Source organism: Triturus cristatus, chromosome 2_2 (genome assembly GCF_964204655.1).
Source record: "Triturus cristatus chromosome 2_2, aTriCri1.1, whole genome shotgun sequence".
In the NCBI taxonomy this organism is placed as follows: domain Eukaryota; kingdom Metazoa; phylum Chordata; class Amphibia; order Caudata; family Salamandridae; genus Triturus; species Triturus cristatus.
The window spans coordinates 898,808,854-898,830,132 of NC_140582.1; the positions used below are offsets into that span (position 1 = coordinate 898,808,854).

Genomic DNA, 21,279 nt, shown 5'->3' on the forward strand with positions numbered 1-21,279 from the left:
GGGCCACCCCCCTAAGCCAGGAGGAGTCATTCTATGCTGCAAGTATTTAAATCGTGATATTGTGTGATTTATTGTGGGCTCATTGCAATCGAGACTGGATCATCACCTTTAGTCTGCTTCTATCTGACTGTTGTAGTTCATATACTGTGTGAGACTGAAATATATCGGGGTATACACTGTGAGTTTTGCTTCTAAATTTAATTTCATCATTATTTGCTCAGCATGTCGATCTAAAAATGAAACGTATGCACCCGGCCAGGGCACTATTGACAATTATTTGGTGAAGAGAGTAAGCCAGATTAACAGCGACCGGCGTGCTTCACTAGGGAGGGAGAGCCCAGCACCGGTCGTGGTGGAGTTGCCCTTACCAGTGGTGGACACCGAGTGTGATTTTACGAATAACACAGCCACAGAAAATGTAATGGTGCCAACGGTGGTGAGTGTGGAGGTTCACACAGTCCAACACAACATGGCAAGTGAAGAAATAGAGGAAGCGCCATTAGTTTCAAGGCCAGTGCGAAACTGCAGGAAAGTGCAGCCTAAACGGGGGACCAAATATAACAATAAAAGATGTGACTTGGATCAGTCAAATTGCACCGGTCCAACCATAAACCCCTTCGTCTTTACTGGAAATACTGAAAGCGGTGCTAATATGATTATTGATCAGTTTGCCATTCTTATTAAAAATCTAGAGGCAAAGATAGAGGAGAGGTTAGAGGAGATGATGAGACCTCTGATTATTAAGATAGATATCCTGACTGCGGAGGTGGCTAGGCTTGGTGGACTTGTATCTACACATATGGCAGCAGTCACAAGCAAAAGGGCCAAGGTTAAGGCTACGGCTGGAGGGCTGAGAGACGTGATGAGTGATAAAGTGTATCAGAACATTTGTAACACTCGTAATTTTGCTGAAGGAGCCACCACTGTGAATAAGGCTCTAACTACCCCAGATACTTTAGCAATTCCTGCCCCGCTGGTGCAACATAATATAGCCCCTAGCATAGTCCCGAGGAGTAGACTAGATCATAGGCCTTCTAGGAGCAATCGCTATCTTAACTTGCCACCTGACTGTGCACCGTATGTGGTAGTCCTAACTAATGTTCCACCCTGTGGCTCCCATCCTGCCTCACCGTATGGTGAATCGCATGACTCACTCAAAAATAAGACAGTCGCATGGCTTAATAAAAACTGTGGCTTCCCAACTTCATTCCTTGATCAGATAATGGCAGTAAGGAGGGTGGACTGGGTAGGCCCGTCAAAAAAGTTAGGAAATGGGGATTGTATTGTTGTGAATTTTAAACATCCCCAACATGTGGCAACTGTTTTTTTAAGAGCATCCGCACTTATATATGACGAGAATAGTATATGTGTGCGTCCACTAGGGTACTTTTATGCGCATCTGTGCAAAAATCCACCACAACAAAAGTTAATTAGCTCAGCGGCTGAATTTCAGACCCCGTTGCTGAACACACAATTTGTATATAACATTGCAAAATCATATGGGTCTGGTAATGCTGCCGAGACTCAGAACGGGATTAATTCTGTTGGCCACTACCACCATGGGTCTAATGTCTATACACAGAATAGGTATGAAGTGCTCTCCGGTCTAGAGATGTGTGACTGACATACAGCACATACGGGCCAGGGTACTGAAGTAATAGATGATTTAGCATCCGCTGAAAACTTACAGGGAAAAGCATTGGCCAGTAATGTCTCGTGGAATATCGCGGGACTGGCTGCTAAGTTGGCGGATGTCAATTGGGTTAATTATATTAAGCAATTCAAGGTAATTTGTTTACAAGAGACCTGGTCAGTAGAGTGTGACCTTTTTATAGAAGGATATAAGGCCTTTTATGTGCCAGCTATACCATCAATCAGAGGTAGACCAAAGGGGGGACTGGTGACCTTTGTCTCTATTACACTCCCCTGCAAGATTCGTAGAATCGCATCATATCATTCTGGAATGATGGGGTTAGTTTTAACTGGTGAAAACTGTTCGGCTGGTCTGGTGAATTTTTATAATGCTCCTAATGCTAGCACAACGTCTAGTCCAATATCTGCGTTGCATGTTTTTATTACTACGTCTATGAAGGATTTCACTCCCAACCTTATGATCATGGGTGATTTTAATGTGCACCCGTGTGGTGACCCTCTGAGGAATCATCTAACAGAGCTACAGTGCGAGCGCCTGGGTGGTTTACATCTGGACAACACGGCAGATGGGGAACTTTGTAATGATTTATCGAACAATCTAAATCTTGTTTTGGCTATGACACTTAGGGATCCTTCAAAATGTTTTGATATTCCTACCTTTAAAGGGCATGGCAGGGGCACCATTATTGACCATATGTTTTTTTCAGTGCCAATGCAGACCTTCTTGGATTCGTTCAATATAGCTCATAGTGAATTTAGTGATCATAATCCCTTGACAATCCGTCTAAAGGGACCCTGGATTAATATGGAAAAACAGATCTGCAGTTCAGGCAGGCTGGGTACAACTGATGGGAGGAGGCGACTTAAATGGTCAATGGCCACGCAAGATCGATTATATAAAAATGTTATAGATAAATGCACTGAGGACATAAAGACCTGTACATATGAGGGGGGAGATCCAAGGCAGGTTCTTATTGCATATCAAAACCTGACGGAGAAGATGTCCAAGCTGATGTTGGTCCCCGTAAATAATATGGAGAAAGGTGGCCCAAGGTGGTTTAATCATGACTGCTCTAAAGCCGCTCGCAATCTTAGGAGAGCCCTGGCAGTCAAACCGAGAAATCAGGTGGATGTAAGACTATGCAGGAAAAAATATAAATCTGTTATTGCATCTCATAAGGAAACTCTAAGAGAGGAGGCTTGGAGTGAGAAACTTGACCCCGCCACCTTAAAAAGTAGTTCTAGATTCTGGGCGCTAGTTAAAAAACCATTTCTGGTAGAAGACCCGGGTGATGGGCTAGTTTGTTGCATAACCAAAGAGGAGTGGGAACTTCATTTTAAACAACTGTATCATTCAGTACTCCCTGTAAAATCTAACTTAATACTGTGTGTTAAGGGAGATACTATTAAGTTCAATAGAAGTGAGGTTATGGAGGCCATAGAGGGATTGACAGCCAGGAAAGCTCCAGGACCTGATGGGATTCCTCCAGACTTGTATAAGTCCGACCCGAGTTTCTGGGGCACCATCTTGGTTGTAGTTTTTAATGCAGCTGCTAAAGTGGGTTGTCCTATGGCTTGGGGATTATCAACGATTGTCCCTGTGTTTAAGAAAGGAGACAAGGGCAACCCTCTTTGTTACCGTCCAATTTCATTGATTGATTCTATGGTCAAGATTATGGGGAGAATCCTGCTGCAGAGATTGTCATGTTGGGCGGCTGACAATGATATTATGTCAATCTCTCAGTACGGTTTCTGCAGTTGTCGCTCTACCATAACTCAGTGCCTCAATCTTTTTTTGGTTTTGAGCACATATACGGTGGTGCAGAAGGGGACTATTCACCTTGCCTTCATGGATCTGTCATCGGCCTTCGACTGTGTTAACAGGGGAAGGCTGTGGCAGACCATGAGGGAGAAGGGTGTGGATAGGGGGATTGTTGATTTTTTGGTGGACTTGCATAGTAATACCAGTGCCAATGTTAGGTACTCTGCAAATGGGGATCCTACCGGTAATTTTGACATTAAGAAGGGAGTACGCCAGGGCTGCATTCTCGCCCCATTTCGTTTAAATTTTTATATTAATGATCTAGATGTTGTACTCCAGGAGGTACAGGCAGACTGCCCTAGAGTTGGCAGGCGGAGTATTCCAGTTCTTTTATACGCAGATGATGCGGTTTTAATTTCTAGAACGGAGAAGGGGCTTCAGGCTCTCCTAAACGCTTTTAACATTTTTATGACTGACAGAGACTTAATGGTTAATAATGCCAAATCATATATTATGCATGTTGGCCGCCAACCAAAAAATAATTTTGTTTTCAAACTAGATGATGTTTCAATCCCCACTACACAATCATTTTCATATCTTGGAGTCTTATTCGACTCCAAGCTTAGTTGGGGCCCTCACCTGGATAAAAAAAAGGGGGAAATTACAAGGGTAAATGCCTCTATTTTTAATCTTGCAACAAAACTGGGGAAGAAGCCAACTAATGCAATGATTAAACTCTATAATGCCAAATCAGTAGCTACCGCTGTATATGGCAGCAAATTATGGGGTTATGTAACTGGAGAACAGTTACAGGTTGCAGAAAACAATGTTCTTAAACGTCTTCTCTGTGTTCCCGCTAGTACATCGAATATGGCAGTTCATGAAGAATTGGGGACAAAGTATTTATGTGATATATTTGCCCTAAGACCACTGATCTGCTGGGTAAATTTGTGGCTAAATAAAGATATACCGCTGACCCATCTGATTGTGAAAGACCTTGTATCCCAGGATAATTCAATGTGCGTCCCCTGGCTAAAATATTTGAAATCCTGCTTTTTCAGGCTTGGCCGTCTGAATTTGTTTGAAAACCCAGGCGGGATTGTAAAGGGGGACGTGGTAGCAATCAAGCAAGCTTTTTTCTTGGATAGGGTGGCCCAAAGAGAAGGGGTGGAGCTTATGAAACCCAGTATCAGAAAATACGTGATCCTTAAAACCTGTGATACGATGGAGCCGTACTTAACGGGCAGTTTTACTTCGCATGAAAAATTTCTGCTGACAAGGTTTAGGCTCAATATTTTTCATCACCTTTTAATTAGACCAAAACTTGATATTTTTAATAAGACTGCTGCTCCCTGTGGCTGCGACGGAAAGTCTCCACAGGACATGCTGCATTTTATATTTTTATGTAAGATTTATGAATATCCGCGTAGACGTTATCTTGTTGCCCTTTTAAAAAAACTTAATTTTAATCAAATTAGACAAGCTCTTGTGTATTTACAGCTCCTGCATAGTGATAGTGTTTTACATGTAATAGATTTTTTAAAAATAACTGTTAAAATGAGAAATTGTTTGGATCAGTGAAGTTGTATTGCTCAAATTATGATCAGTTTACCCACTGGAAGATCTTTTTAGCACCTACCAAACCTGACATCATTTGCACTTTATATTTTATTCTGTTTATCTGCCTCATGTACTATGTACGTTTTTTATGTATGATTGATGTTAATATTTAATGTGTTGTATATGTGTACTTTTATGGTGTGAAATAATACCGAAATAAAGTCTCGATTGATTGATTGATGTTGTGCACTCCTGTTGTGTCTGTGCTCCCATTGCCTTTCCACAGTTTAGCTGCAAAGGGCATGTCTATTATTGTTGTAGTTCTGTATGTGTTTCTGTTGGGTTATGTGTTTGTCTGTTGTTTTTGTGCAGACATTTGTTCTGTCATCACTGTGTGTGTGTGTAATGTTTGCGGCTACCCCCAGGGTGTGTGATTGTGTGTGTGTGTATTGACTGGCAAGTATTGCCAGCCTTCAGTGTGTTTGGCACTGGTGTTGTGTGCTGCTGGTGTGAAGGGGGTATGTGTGTACATTCCTACTGGTGTTTGGCAGTCATAGTGTGTGTCAATGTGCCCTGTGTGTAGTGCTGCTGGTGTACTCCTGTGAAGTAGTTGTATAGATGTGAGGCCGTTCACAGTTTGACTTCAGGGCCTTCATTTCATCCTTGTGCCTATACGCGGTTTGCCTTGCTGTCTCCCTGTGTTGTTGCACTGTGATGTCTGTGGTTTGACTTCACTGACTGTACCAGTCATGTGTGCTTTGATGGTCTGAGGGTGTTGTTCTCTGTTCCTTGTCTTGCATGTGATGTACACATGCTTGTTGTGTGTCTCCATGGCCTTCCATTTTTGTGCAGCCCACTTTAGCTTTCCTATTTGTTGTGCTCCATTGCTGTTGGCATGTGGGGTGTGTATGTGTCTGTGTGTTAGTCTGTGGTATGTATGTGTGACTATGCAGGCTGTGTGTCCATTTGGATGTTTGTTCCTTGTATGTGTTCGTTTGGTGCTTCCCTGAGTGTGGTGTTGTGGTGGTGTGTTTCCCTGGCCCTGTGCTAATGTGCTAATGTGCTGTGTGTTCCTCCTTAGCCACTCCTGCAGTGGCTGTCTCCCTGGTTGTTTGTTGTGTGGTACAGGGTGTAGCTTGTTGTTGTGCACGGGGGTGCACAGGAGGGGCACATGGCATGTGCCTTCATGGGGTGTTGCTAGTGTGTGGTGGGAGGAGGTGTGACCCTGTGGTCTTTGTGCCCTGCTCATTTCTGGCACTTGCCCTGCCTTCTGCATTGTACGCATGTATTTCCTTGTGTTCACTGCTGCGGTGATGTGACCGGGACATTGCTGCATGGTCGCGGAAGATGTGTGTCCAGGATGCAGAGGGGTGACTTTGTGGCAGGTGGGTGATGTGTGGGTGCACTTGTGGATGTGTTCCTGTCCCCACCAGGGTGTCTGCTGTGGATTTGGTCCCTGTGTCAGCCCATGTGTTGTGTGTTGTGTTTGTGTTATTGCGAACCTGCGGTGATGGCAGCGGCGGTCCATGAGTTGCTGGTGATGTAGCAGGTACAGCACTGGAAAAACGTGTAGAGCTGGATCCATGGTGGTCATGACCGGGTGGTGTGGACCGGGACTCTGGTTTCGCGCTCCGCTGTCGAGCTTCCGCCGTCACTGGTTGGGCGGTTTGGGGCATCTTAATTTGTGGAGCGGGGCGAACGTCATTCCGCACGGCGGTGAGTCTTCATTGGCTCCCACTGCCATGGTGGCGGGCGCACTTTGATGGCGGTGCGCGTCGCACCGCGGCAGACGGGAAATGGGCTATGTTTGACCATACTAATATGGCGGACGTGAGGAACGCTGCTCGCGGGTGGAAAAAGGCATTTTTCCTCACCGCCAGCATTGTGGTGGTGCCACGGCCCGACATCCTGATGGACCCCTATACAACATTAATATGTCTAATTTATTGTCTACCATTTTATATTTTAAAAGTCACTGTTTTATTTTACATATATTTATATAAATTACACTGTATTAAATAGTATGAAATAATATGTTATAATGTATATTTAATATTTATTAATTTCCTGAACAACTATTTTTTATTTATATGTTTACACTAATTTAAACTGTATAAATATTTTTATAAAATATTATAATGATAATTGTTCCTAAATTACTCTTGCAACTCCACTTTACATAAATACAATGTACATACTAAACAAAACACTTAGGGGTCTATTAAGAAGGTGGTCGGAAAATCAACCCGACCGCAATGGTAGCGGAAATAAACCACTGGCCAGTCCCGCGGCAAAACCGGCGGTTCGATTAGGATCAACCTCCCAAAAAATCCGACCACGGCAAGACAAAACCACCAAAGTCCGCCCGAAGCGGGCAGAGCAGGTGGAAATCCATCCGCTTCGGTCGGATTCACGGCAGAAACACACCAAACCACCGCCAGGCCAGCGGAGAGACCGCACGGAAAATTAGGATTACCCCGTTGTGACAGCGTGACGTTACGCTGTTTCCGACCACCGCGGTTGCAAACAGTGATGAATGGGAGAGCCTGCGGAAGGAAGGGCTGTTGCATAGGCACCGCCGTGGACACTCCGTGCAAATATGGCGGTCATCCCAAAAAAAACACAGCAAGGCCACCAAGTGCACACAGTAAAGTAGGCCTGCCCCCAAAAACACCTAACACATCCCAATGACACACCCCCATGGCAACTTCAAAAATACAAATCGCAGGACAACCCACACAACACACCTGACAGCAATACTCCATTTTGACACACCTACATAGCTGAGTATAAAAACAGTCCCTTCCCTGACCAGAATCCTTTGCACTACTCCAGCACTGAAGGAACCAGACCCTGCAGCACATTGTATAGGCAAAACACCACACATCTCACCTGCACAACACACACACACACACACACACCACCTACACCACCCCAGCACCCTCACAACTGCACCTCAACACATTAGCACATCACACACCATGGCACCACAGAAAATGCCCAGATTCACTGACAATGACTTGTCATTCATGGTAGATGAGATAATTAGAGTAGAACCACGAGTGTTTGGTCACCTGGTCCAACAGACACCATTAGCCACAAGAGCACAAATATGGACAAGGATAGTCAACAAGGTCAATGCAGTAGGGAACACCCCGTGCTCCAGAAAGGAAATCATGAAGCGGTGGCAGGACCTGAAGAAGGTTGTGAAAGAAAAGAGGAACAAGAACCGTGAGCTGGCTCAGAGGACTGGTGGTGGCCCTCCCATCCCACAAAAAACATTCACTGCATGGGAGGAGAAGGTGCTTGCCACACTGTATCCAGAGAGTCTTACAGGAATAGCCAAGGCAGTGCAGGCTGGTAAGGATAAACAAATGTATATCATGACACTGCCATGTACTGTCTTACACCACTCCAAAGCTACACCTCCTAGGCCCAATCCCATTCATCTGCACCACCATATGCAACAAAGGTGTCACAGATGTAACATTAACCCCATCAGATTCACCCCAAAGGTAGCCAGCTACATTTCCAGGGTTGTATGTGTACAGGCAGGCAGCACTACAACTCCCACCAGGCCCCCTGTCCCACCCCTGAGCAGGATGGAGCACTCCCTCCCACCCAGAGACATGTTTCCGAGCCATTGTAGTACGCCAACCAAACTCACAGGTAGGTAGCCATCTTCACAGGGAAGGCTGTCTGGGGGTGGGAGGCCTGCATTACTACTCCTACCATGCACCCTTGTTCCCTAGCTTAGCAAGAGTGAGCACTCCTCACCCACCCAGAAGCATTGGGCAGCCCTTGTACTGTACACATTCACCTAACAGGTAGGTAGCCATCTTCCCAGGGAGGGGTGTGTGTGTGTGGGAGGCTAGCACTACAACTCCCAACAGGCCCCATTGTCCCACCCCTGAGCAGGGTGAAGCACCCCCTCCCACCCAGAAGCATGTGGCAGCCATTTCATTGTTCACCCTCATCTAACAGGTAGGTAACCATCTTCCCAGGATGTGCTGTTTGGGGGTGGGAGGCCTGCAATACTACTCCCATCATGCCCCCTCGTTCCCCAGCTTAGCAAGATGGAGCACTCCTCACCCACCCAGAAGCATGTGGCAGCCATTGTACTGTACACATTCACCTAACAGGTAGGTAGCCATCTTCCCAAGGAGGGGTGTGTGTGTGTAGTAGCCCAGCACAACAACTCCCAACAGTCCCCCTTGTCCCACCCCTGAGCAGGATGGAGCACCCCCTCCCACCCAGAAGCATGTGGCAGCCATTTCATTGTTCACCCTCATCTAACAGGTAGGTAACCATCTTCCCAGGATGTGCTTTTTGGGGGTGGGAGGCCTACAATACTATTCCCACCATGCCCCCTCGTTCCCCAGCTTAGCAATATAGAGCACTCCTCACCCACCCAGAAGCATGTGGCAGCCATTGTATTGTGCACCTTCACCTAACAGGTAGGTTGCCATCTTCCCAGCGAGGGGTGGGTGTGTTGGAGTCCAGCACTACAACTCCCAACAGTCCCCCTTGTCCCACCCCTGAGCAGGATGGAGCACTCCCTCCCACCCAGAAGTATGTGGCAGTCATTGTAGTACACCAACCAAACTTACAGGTAGGTAGCCATCTTCACAGGAAGGGCTGTATGGGGGTGGGAGGCCTTCACTACTACTCCCACCAGGCACCCGTGTTTCCAGCTCAGCAAGATGGAGCACTCTCCACACACCCAGAAGCATGTGGCAGCCATTGCATTGTTCATCCTCATCTAACAGGTAGGTATCCTTCTTCCTAGGGAGGGGTGTGTCTGTGTGGGAGGACAGCACTACAACTCCCAACAGTCCCCCTTGTACCACCGCTGAGCAGGATGGAGCACTCCCTTACGCCCAGAAGCATGTGGCAGCCATTGTAGTACAAATTAACAACAGGAGAGAGAGGGAGTTTCTGGAGCCAATCTTAATCCCCCGGGGGCTAGTATAAATCAACAACAAAAGAGTGTGTCCATCAGATGTGAACAAGTGCAGGGAAAATTAGAAAAGTGAATCACTATGTTTTTAAAAGAACCTTCACTCACCAACCTAGTTGGTGACATGCTTCATCATTGGGTTCCCACCGGAGAGACCGAATGTCTCCCCGGTGTGCTACGACGCCTGAATTACAGCGGAGCAGGTTTTTTGTGTGTAGGTGCAGTGCAAAGGGTGATAGTGTAAGTTTAAAATATGTCACAGTTTCAACCAATAATGAATTTAATAGTGGTAAACCGGACACAGTTAAAATGGTGTGGCGGACGATAGGAACTGGTGATAATTAGACCAGCTACGTCCTAAATCAAGTGCATAGTGAATAAAATGGTCAACATGTTTCTGCTTCTTGCGTCAGTGCACGAAGCATTCGTCAGGACCTAAAGTGAGACCACCACGGCGGTATACGCACGCTAAGGCGTACCCTAACCTGTGGGGTCAGAAACCGCTTGAGACTTACGGTCGAGTTTACCCTTCAGCAATTTCTGAGAGGTTCAGTTGGTCGAGTTTACCCTTCAGCAATTTCTGAGAGGTTCAGTTGTGATGTTCAATTCAGTTTCACAACATGAGTCCGGGTGGGAGGCGGGACTTATAGTCACACTTACTCCAAAGTCACCAGCCCTCTGCAACACCTATTCGGCCCTCCTGCGGACTCGGATCCGCAGGAGGGCCGAATAGGTGTTGCAGAGGGCTGGTGACTTTGGAGTAAGTGTGACTATAAGTCCCGCCTCCCACCCGGACTCATGTTGTGAAACTGAATTGAACATCACAACTGAACCTCTCAGAAATTGCTGAAGGGTAAACTCGACCAACTGAACCTCTCAGAAATTGCTGAAGGGTAAACTCGACCGTAAGTCTCAAGCGGTTTCTGACCCCACAGGTTAGGGTACGCCTTAGCGTGCGTATACCGCCGTGGTGGTCTCACTTTAGGTCCTGACGAATGCTTCGTGCACTGACGCAAGAAGCAGAAACATGTTGACCATTTTATTCACTATGCACTTGATTTAGGACGTAGCTGGTCTAATTATCACCAGTTCCTATCGTCCGCCACACCATTTTAACTGTGTCCGGTTTACCACTATTAAATTCATTATTGGTTGAAACTGTGACATATTTTAAACTTACACTATCACCCTTTGCACTGCACCTACACACAAAAAACCTGCTCCGCTGTAATTCAGGCGTCGTAGCACACCGGGGAGACATTCGGTCTCTCCGGTGGGAACCCAATGATGAAGCATGTCACCAACTAGGTTGGTGAGTGAGGGTTCTTTTAAAAACATAGTGATTCACTTTTCTAATTTTCCCTGCACTTGTTCACATCTGATGGACACACTCTTTTGTTGTTGAGCCATTGTAGTACACCAGCCAAACTTACAGGTAGGTAGCCATCATCACAGGGAGGGCCGTTTGGGGGTGGGAGGCATGCACTATTACTCCCACCAGGCACCCTTGTTTCCCATGTCAGCAAGATGGAGCACTCCCCACCCACCCAGAAGCATGTGGCAGCCATTGCACTGTTCACCCTCATCGAACAGGTAGGTAGCCATCTTCCCAGGTTGCGCTGTTTGGGGGTGGGAGGCCTGCAATACAACTCCCACCATTCACCCTTGTTCCCCAGCTTAGGAGAATGGAGCACTCCTCACCCATCCAGAAGCATGTAGCATCTTCCCAGGGAGGGGTGTGTGTGTGTGTGAGGCCAGCACTACAACTCCCAACAGTTCCCCTTGTCCCACCCCTTAGCAGGATGGAGCACTCTCTCCCACCAAGAAGCATGTGGCAGCCATTGCATTGTTCACTTCAAACTAAGAAGTAGGTAGCCATCTTATGCTCTCTTGTCTCACCCCTGAGCAGGATGGAGCACTCAACCACACACCCAGAGAGATGTATCACAAATTCCACAAAAATGTGACAACAGAACAGGCAAGTAGACAGTGCATGCACCCCGCCATTCCTCTCAAAAAGCATGGCGCCAAATGACAACACCAGCCCTCACATCCCACCAAAGTTTACACAGATACAATTGCCACTTACAGTGTGCAGACAGCTAAGCGTATGTAACTGTCACAGAAACAGAAGTGTGACTCAAGAAATCCCATCTCAAAGCAAATCAGGGCACAAACATGCACAGCACTGAATGCTATCTGTAAGTTACATGGGGGCTGGGCTTGAAGGGCCATATGAAAACAAACCAAGCATGGTCTGTCGAACCAATAAATCTAAGCCCAGGACATGACAAATGTATGCATCGGATGACAATGCCTAGTACATGCGCAAATGTAATGCCTGCCAGGCAGAGTAACCAGCAAAGATGCCTCACATCAAGTTATATTGCCGCCAGTTGTCAGATGACAACATGTCCTCGTAATCACAGAATCTACATGTGGAGGATGGTATCCATCGACATGTCACACCATGGAAATTTTATGAATGTACCTTGAAATCATGTCATGATGCACATCACTGTGCAGACATCTAATGTGTGAAATAGTTAACTGGATGTTGCATAACCAGTAAATAAGATACATCGACCACAAAGCTTTAACGGTTGTACGTCAATGACCATTTCCCCGCTGTCCCACAGGTGACCAACAGCTGACTGCAGAGGACGACAACATCAACCTGCAGGGCCAGTCTCCACCCCCGGAACATGGACTCTCGGATGAGGACCCCCTAGATTTTGGGGACGCGGAGCTCGAAGCTGGTGTGCCAGGGTGCAACAGGTCCCAGGACCCCACTGTTCCCCCACCACAACAACACCATCTACGCTGACCACTGCTGTAACGACCTGTGCGGCCTCCACCACCACCACCATCACCACCTTTGCTGCCTGAAACACCCTCTCTGCCCCAGAGGATGACCACCCCACCCCACCAACTGAGGAGGGCATGGAGAGTAGGCAGGTGCCTACAGTGGTGAGGCAACAGGTCCGTGGCAGCAGGGCAGGTGGGATGGCAAGGGTCAGTCGAAGCCAACAGGACACTGGGACTGAAGCCCTGGACAACATCAACAGAGTCCTTGGGGCCTACGAACGGGCCCAGGGACAAAGGGTAGGGCTGAAGAAGATTCAGGTGAGCTCCGCCTGCTGCTGACGTCAATCGACACCCACATGGGCCAAATTGTGGACCTCTTGGGCCAGCTAGTGGCGGTTCTGAGGGACACCCCTGCGGCACAACCAAAACATCCACCTCCCTCCGGTCGCCCGCAGGATGACAATTCTACATCCTCCCATGCGGGCGCAGAGAAGGGAGACTCCTCAGACCCCACTGGCCCCACAGCAGATGACGCCCCAACAAAACGACAAAGGGGCCGTCCAAAGAAATCCGAGGGAGGAACCCGTGGCAAAGCACCTGCCAAACGCCAGTCAAGGAGCCAGCTATGATGGCAACCCTCTTCACCATTGCATTGACTTTGTTGACTGTCCTTCCCCACACTGCCTTGGAAATGGCATCCGTCTGTTGGACTGGGTCTGGTGACTACTCGATTGTCTCATCTACCATCACTGACAACTCGTTGCTTCACTATTCACCTTTTTGTAAATATTCACTCCCCTGTCACATGTACCAATTTAAATAAACACTCCTTACACACACACACCGTTGTGTCTGCTCCGTGTTTATTACAGGATGTGCAGTCTTCACCATGATTACAATGTACCTGGAGTACAGATTGTAGGCAAGGAGAGGCTGAAGGGACCTAGGAAAACACAACAGAACAATATTCACTAGTCAGGTGGTGGCATCACAGCCATCACACAACACTTGTCATCTAGGCACTCCAATCTGCACACATTACAATAAGCAACAATACCGACCTGAACATCCTGTATCTGTGCCAAACTACCCTGTCCCAGGAATATTGACACCCAGCACTGAGTCAACAACAGCCTGCAGTCACAAAGCTCACATACACCTTTCCAACAGCCATGACATCAGCATACAATGGCTCTGTTGTACATTGTCACTCACCTTCAAGTGAAGTAGCGGTTGAGGAGCTGTTGACGCAGGTCGACACCTTCCTCCTCTCCACTATACTCGTCACTGGACATAGGTTGGTTAGCAGGCGGGGGCCTTGGCTGTTCATCAACATCCAGGAGCAGGGGGATATCCTTGTGCAAGGCCAGGTTATGAAGCATGCAGCATGCAACTACAATCTGACACACCTTTTTGGGCGAGTACATTAGTGTACCTCAGGTCTTGTCCTGGCAGCAAAAACATGACTTCAGGAGACCGAAAGTATGCTCTACCACACAACGTGTCCTCCAATGGGCATCATTGTAGCGGTCTTCAGCCGGGGTCCTGGGATTCCGCAGTGGGCTCAGCAACCAAGGCTGGTTGGGATATGCAGAGTCACGTAGGTGTGAGATACCCAACTGATTTTTTAATATAACTGTGGCAGTGGACAGCATGTCACACATACAGCACGCTACCTGACTCTTCGTACTCACCCACAATCCATGCATGCTCCGGAAGCAGATTATCCATCAGCTGTGGCACAATGCTGTTACGCATGATGCACAAGTCATGGGCCGAGCCAGGGAATTCGTCACAGACATGTGAGATGATCATACCCACCTGGCACACCACTTGTGCATTGATGGAATGGAAATGCTTCCTGTTCCTGTAGATGTGCTAACATGCCTGTGGTGGAACCAGGCCAACATGTGGGCAGTCAATGGCACCAACAACATTGGGGATGAATCTCCCTTCACAGCCGCCAATTCATGCCTCCTGGGGAAATGGATATATCTGTCCTTGTAGATCATCATAGCGGCCAGGACATCACGCAGCACCATGCTGAACATAGGTTGCGACATCCCACCTGCGCTGGACACCGTGTACTGGAATGATCCAGAAGCAAAAAAATGCAGGGCCGTCATCACCTTAGACGTTGGTGTGAAAGCACTCGGATATGTCCTGCGAGGCTGCAGGTGGGGCTCCAACATAGCACATAGGTCTTGTAGGGTGGGTCGATCCAGATGGAATTCCATATGACCTCCTCATCCTCCATGTCTGCCAGCACTGTGTAAGGATGATGCACATTTTTCCTCCTCCTAGGTGAGATGAAAGGGGACACATGTCAATGGAATCCACCAGGAGATGTGTCCGACATCTTATGTTTTGACTGACACAACGCCACAATGACTAGCATCAAAGTTCAGCTTACAGCACAACTTACATGTAGGGACACCTTCTGCTACACCATCCATACACCTGTCCACTTTTCACACAGCTAGCACCTCCCAAACAATATCTGACTATGTGAATGCCCAAAGGGATCTGTCCACGTCTTACATGTGCAGCCCTGAGAGTAGTTCCGACAGCATATTTGTGAAACAGCAACACTACTGTCTCATACCTAGTTGCTGTACCTGCCACACCTTCTTGCATAAGTCGAACCGGGCACACATCAACAACACAATGAGCCCAGTCTGTGCGTAAACAATGCATGCATGAGCCACGAAAAGTAGACAGTCAACTATACACATTGTGTAGTCAGACATTTATCACTGTGAGTTGCTCTGCCCTTTAACACATTAACATGTGTACCCATTGGAGAGTCCATCACAACACTGTTCTGTGAACATGCCCAGCAATGTCACAAGTGACATGTGAGGGAGTACATGCCAATGTTTAAAATCATATACACAAACATGACATGTGTAGTTTGCAGTGGGATTAATGTTACATTGCCATTGTGTGCGCAATCATGTGCCATTGATCATGTGGCCACTGTGCACTGTTGAGAACTGCCCATTGACCATTGACACAGCATGATGTGTCCATAGGTGCTGTCAAAGTACACCGCCACACAAGTCACGGTCATTCTTAGCAATGTATGGCAGCCATATCGTGGTAACTACCGCCTGACCCCTGTGGTGTGTCACCGCCAAAACCACACTCGCGGTAGTGATATGTGTATTGCCAAATGGTGGTTGGTATGCTCCTCCACCCAAATCATGGTCACTGGCTCAAATGTATGGCAGCTATATTGTGGTAGATACCGCCTGGCCCCGGCGGTGTGTCATCGCCACTGCCCAAGCCCTTACAGCCAATGGGAACCGCAATCGCAGTAGACTAATGCAATTTTGAAAATCGCAGTAGGCGTGCTCCGCCACCATGGAGCCGGTCATTGGATGCATTTAAAAATGGCTGAACTGGAACACCAATTGCAGCAGCTTAGAACCACTGAAACTATCCCAGGGGGATATATATGTGTGGGAGAGAGCCTCACATTTCCACAGCTTCCAGGGCCTGCTGCCTGACACCCCTCACCACCAACTGCTGCTGCTGCTGTCTCCAGAGCCTGCTGCATGACACCCCTCACCACCAACTGCTGCTGCTCCTGTCTCCAGAGCCTGCTGCCTGACACCCCTGACACACAACTGCTGCAGCTCCTGTCTCCAGAGCCTGCTGCCTGACACCCCTCACCACCAACTTCTGCTGCTCCTGTCTCCTGGACCCAGTGATGGTGAGGACTGAGAAGATGCGGGCCAGTCCCTTCACCACCGAGGAGCTGGAGGTCCTGGTGGACGAGGTGCTCACACAGTATGGGAGGCTATATGGTGCTCCAAATGTCATGGTAAGTGTTTCAGAGTGGAAGTGAGAGTGCAGGGAGTGCACACATGACGTTGATCTGCTGCAGTATGTGCCTGAAAGTGTGAAGTTGTGTCATGCACTGCCTAGCATGCTGTCTCCAGGGCAAAGGGGTGTGCAGCCCATTTCAGACGTTTCCCTGCCTGCACATCAAAATTGGAGGGACATGTATTGTCTTGTCAGCCATACAGTGACGCAGCAAGTTGGTAATGCAGGAGTCAGGACTGTGATTGCTTGTGTGAATGGCTATGTGGGTCCCTGATGTCCTTCAAAGGCCCATATGTGGCCTTAGCTGGGGTTGCTGTCCAGAGGGTAGGGATGGAATTGTGTCTGACTCAAAATGTGCCTCATCTCCAGTTCAGCACTATGCTCAGGACCTCAATACCCGAGGGTGACACTCTTGGTGGTCATTCACCTATGACACAGCAGATTGCCATACTATTGTGTGCAGACCCTTCCAATTCCACCAGCATGTGTACTGACTGGAATGTGTAGGCACTGTTTACACTCTCAATTTGTCCCTTCATGTGACATTTCTGATGCCACACGTTGGACCTCAGTGTGAGCCCACCTGGCCTGCACAGTCAGTGCCCAATCTGACAAGGACACATCACTGAATGTACAGAGTGTAACATGTGTGTGGTTTGCTAGACTATCCATCAAAGAGCCATCTCAGCCCTGTAGATTACACACTACAGGCCTTGTGAGAACGGTGTGGGATTGTAAGATCATGTCCCTCAATGTACCCTCCATGACACAGTGAGCCATTCACAGGGCAAGGACATTGATGGCTGCGCAGTGTTGGACACAATGAGTCTGCTCCTAAAAATATTTTGAAATGTAATGTATGTCTTGCTCACCCTGAAACTGGATCGTAGATGTGTGCAGCCTACACATAGCTTTCTGTGCTGGCATCCTGCATGTGTATGAGATGGGCAGATGCTGTGTCCACCCTCATATCTGCATGCATTTTTGTATGATTCTCCCATGCTAATGTACTATGTGAGATGCTGTATTGTCTCTGCTAGACATATCTGTGAAGTTGTGCTGAGTTGGTATCATGCTCCTGTACTGAGAGATAGTGGTACATAACACTGTGTAACTGATTTTTCGTCCTCTTGTCTCCCATGCCTGCAGCTCAAAGTCCACCAGTGTAAGGACGTGTGGAGGGCCATTGAATGCAAAGTGTGGGCTCTGGGTGTCTCCAACCGATGGCACACACACTGTCACAAGAGGTGGGATGACATCTGACGGCTGAGCAAAAACATAGCAGAGATGTGACACAGCCTGAGCTGGATGCACTTTTGAAGGAGCATCATCAGCAAGCTAGGGGTGAGTATTCTGGGAAGGGTGACTTTGGTTGTGAGTGGCTGCATGTGTTCACTGCCCGGGCCAGCGTTGGGCTCTGTGATGTTGGTAATGTGATGCATTGGCTTATAATTGGCCTCTGTGTTGGGTGCAGCTGTCATGCATTTTCCCTACCCGTACTTTCTCATGTCATTGGAGTAATGGCCCTTGACCTTGCATTCTGAGTCGTGGCCTTCTGGCATCGTCTGCATTGGGGTAGTCAGGGACATCCCATGGAAGGGAACGGCAGTGTGCATCATCTGACTCTGCTTTTATCAATCTGTGCATTGCCTGACATCAGAATTGTGAGGACTATACATCTGACACCAATGTGGAACTGTAGTTGTGCCCCAAAGTACGACATGGTGGATGGCATGAGCTCATGGCCATTGTGTATTGTTATGTTGGAGTCTGTATCTAAGGCAAGACAGGGACTCGGCCCGCCTATGAACTCCACCATGATTCGTCCATATAAAGCCAATCGGAATCTTCGATCAGATGATCTGTATTTGGCAGAGATCCCCAGGATCAAGAGGTCTAGGAGGGGTGGTAGGCCAGTTTTTTCCAATAATGCCTCTAGACTATGGAATTCCTTGCCTCTTCACCTTCGCACAATCCCTGACCACCTGGCTTTCTGGAAGCATTTAAAGACCATGCTCTTCCCTTAGCCCTTCTGGTCCCCCCTGTGTCAGTTACCAGCACTGGCATGCTTCTGGGTAGCCATGCGCTCTATAAATGCCCTTCCATTCCATTCCATCTGTGTTGTCCACTTCTGCTGCCTCCAGATGTGACAGTGGCAACATGTTAGGAGGTACATCTTTTCCCCCCTCCGGGGCCGTAGGTGTGCTCAGAGGGAACTGTGTGTCTGGTTACACGGAGCCACCGGCAGGCTATTTGGCTGTGTGGTCATCACATGGGTCATTTATGCCACATTTGCATGATAACACGTAAAATTTGACTTTGGAATTGAGGTTGCACAATGTTACTGCACAGGGTGGAGTGCAACATGGGCATATCATCATCTTGTTTCGTGCTTTGCTTGCATATGATGGTAGTTTTAATGGCACTGAACTGACCCTACATCTCTGTCTCATGCAGCATCTCCCGTGGGCATGGAAGGAGAGGGGACGGACACCAGTGGTGAGGCATCAAGCATGACAGCTACACATGAGCACAGTGACACTGATGTGACCAGCGCCTCAGAGGGGGACAGGAGCCTGCTTGAGGAATCACAGCCAGAGATACCAACCTCAACGTCATCTAACGCGAGCGGTGACACATCTATGTTGGCAGGCACAGGGAGCAGGAACTCTGCCTCCTCTTCCACCACACAGCATCCAGTGCCCACCCTCCCACCTATGTCCACTAGTGCTGCCCGTGTTTCCACCAGTAAGAAGGGACCGCTGCCCCTGCCCCTGTCTCCCCTGCTGCCATCAGTGTTGAGTCTTTGGACCTTTTCCGCCAGCTGTGTGTGGGCCAGACAACTCTCATCAACGCACAGGTAGTTGCTTTCATGGAGGGCATTCATTCAGACGTGGTGGGCTGCACATTACTGTCCAGTCTTTGTTCTCCGCAGTGACGGCAGCCATTCAACTGGCACAATCTCAGAGTCCCCCTGCCAGTTGATACATCTGACGATAGTGACCACACACCACAGACCTCAATGCCAAGATACAGCACACGCAGCACACAACAGCAGCAGCCCAAGCAGTCCAGAGCGCAGACACCATCCCCCCAAAAAACTAAAGCCACCCCAGAGCGCAAAGGCAAAAGCCCTTCAGGTGACACCCAGGGGCATAAAGCCAAGAAGCAGGCCTCAGGCTCACATGCCTCACAGGCATCCCCAGCCAAGGACTCTCCTTTCCCAAAAGCGACTCGCAAAGACAAGCAGACAGTTGCCATGCCCGCTGAGAAGCTGGTGCCTGCTGAGTCCTCATAAAAAGAGCTCCATGGCAGATTCACCCACAACCTCAACTCCCATTCACACCCCTGTGAAGCAGGGAAAGGAGGGCACTGTAGGCGGTACACCTGGTAAACAGGGGATGGAGGGGTAAAGGCAAGGCCAGGCCAAGCGTACTGCTGGTTCCAGCATGTTCCCAGAGGGAGGGCCACCGGCTGCACCTGATGCAGCTTTGGTGGAGAGTGTGCCTGTTGTGTCCGCCCCACCTCCCACTCCTATCAAGACAGGGAAGCCATTTAGACTCCCCAAGAAGTGGAAAGGCACCCCTCCACATTCTCCCACCCACACTGTATCTCACGGCAGCATGATACCACCTTCATGTGCCACCACACCACCCGGTCCAAGCAGCCCTCTGGCTTCCAAAGCCACTGATACCTTTACCTCAGCTGGGCCTCTCTCGCCCCGGTCCAGTCCTCTAACTGTCCCCGACACTCAGCCACCTCCCAGTCTGACAGACAGGCAAGTCTGAGTGAAAGTCCCCCTCACACACATGTCTCTCCCACAGCGGTACCTGGACTGCCCATTATCATCTCCCTAACTGTGTTGCTGACCATTGTAGGGTACAGTCTCACCCATTCCCTGTGCAGGATCTAATGCACACATGTGCCTTCTCTGCACTTTGTAGTGGCCACTGATCTTGATGTTCACTGCTGTTTGCCCATTCCCTGTGCATGATCTCATGTACCTACTCTGCACCTTGGACTGGCCACTGGCCTTGATGTTCACTGCTGTTTGCCTATTCCCTGTGCAGTTTCTCATGTCCCTACTCTGCACTTTGTACTAGCCACTGGCCTTGATGTTCACTGCTGTTTGCCCATTCCCTTTGCAGAATCTCATGTACCTACTCTGCACCTCGGACTGGCCACTGGCCTTGATGTTCACTGCTGTTTGCCCATTCCCTGTGCATGATCTCATGTACCTACTCTACACCTTGGACATATTACAAATCATGCATGTTTGAACTGGCCACAGTATGCAGCCAACTCATTGCACCTTTGTCATAGTGACATCATTCTCCTGGGAATGAGCAAATGCAGTAGGTGCCATTGAAAGTACACAGGTGGCATGAGGGGTGCAACACAATCAATGATGCAGTCTCACACTGTGCATCCCAAGCTACAACAGGAATCTGAACAGTACCCCTAAACAGTCACATGCCCCGGCCCACTTACGCTACCTCAGCAGAGTACACAGACAAACACAGGCACTGAACAATCACCTGGCATTGGCAACTGCTGCTACAAACCTCACTCTGCACATGTGCCACTAGACTGGGGGTATCACAGATGTGGGGCTGTCTCAGCACGGCAGACATCCAGCACAGCACCCTGCTCACATCAGATGGCAGGGTGTATCCATCCCACATGAAGCTGGGGTGCAACACTC

General features: G+C 48.5%; 1 protein-coding gene across 1 annotated transcript in view; it reads right to left on the reverse strand.

Annotated features, from left to right (window-relative positions):
* Positions 1-4,037: 4,037 nt before the first annotated feature.
* LOC146862924 (uncharacterized) overlaps positions 4,038-21,279 on the reverse strand; it is a 110,355-nt gene continuing 93,113 nt past the window's right edge. Inside the window, exon 3 of the mRNA XM_085643125.1 lies at positions 4,038-4,054. Within this exon, the coding sequence (XP_085499251.1) occupies positions 4,038-4,054 (17 nt within the window). The remainder of the gene's footprint in view (positions 4,055-21,279) is intronic.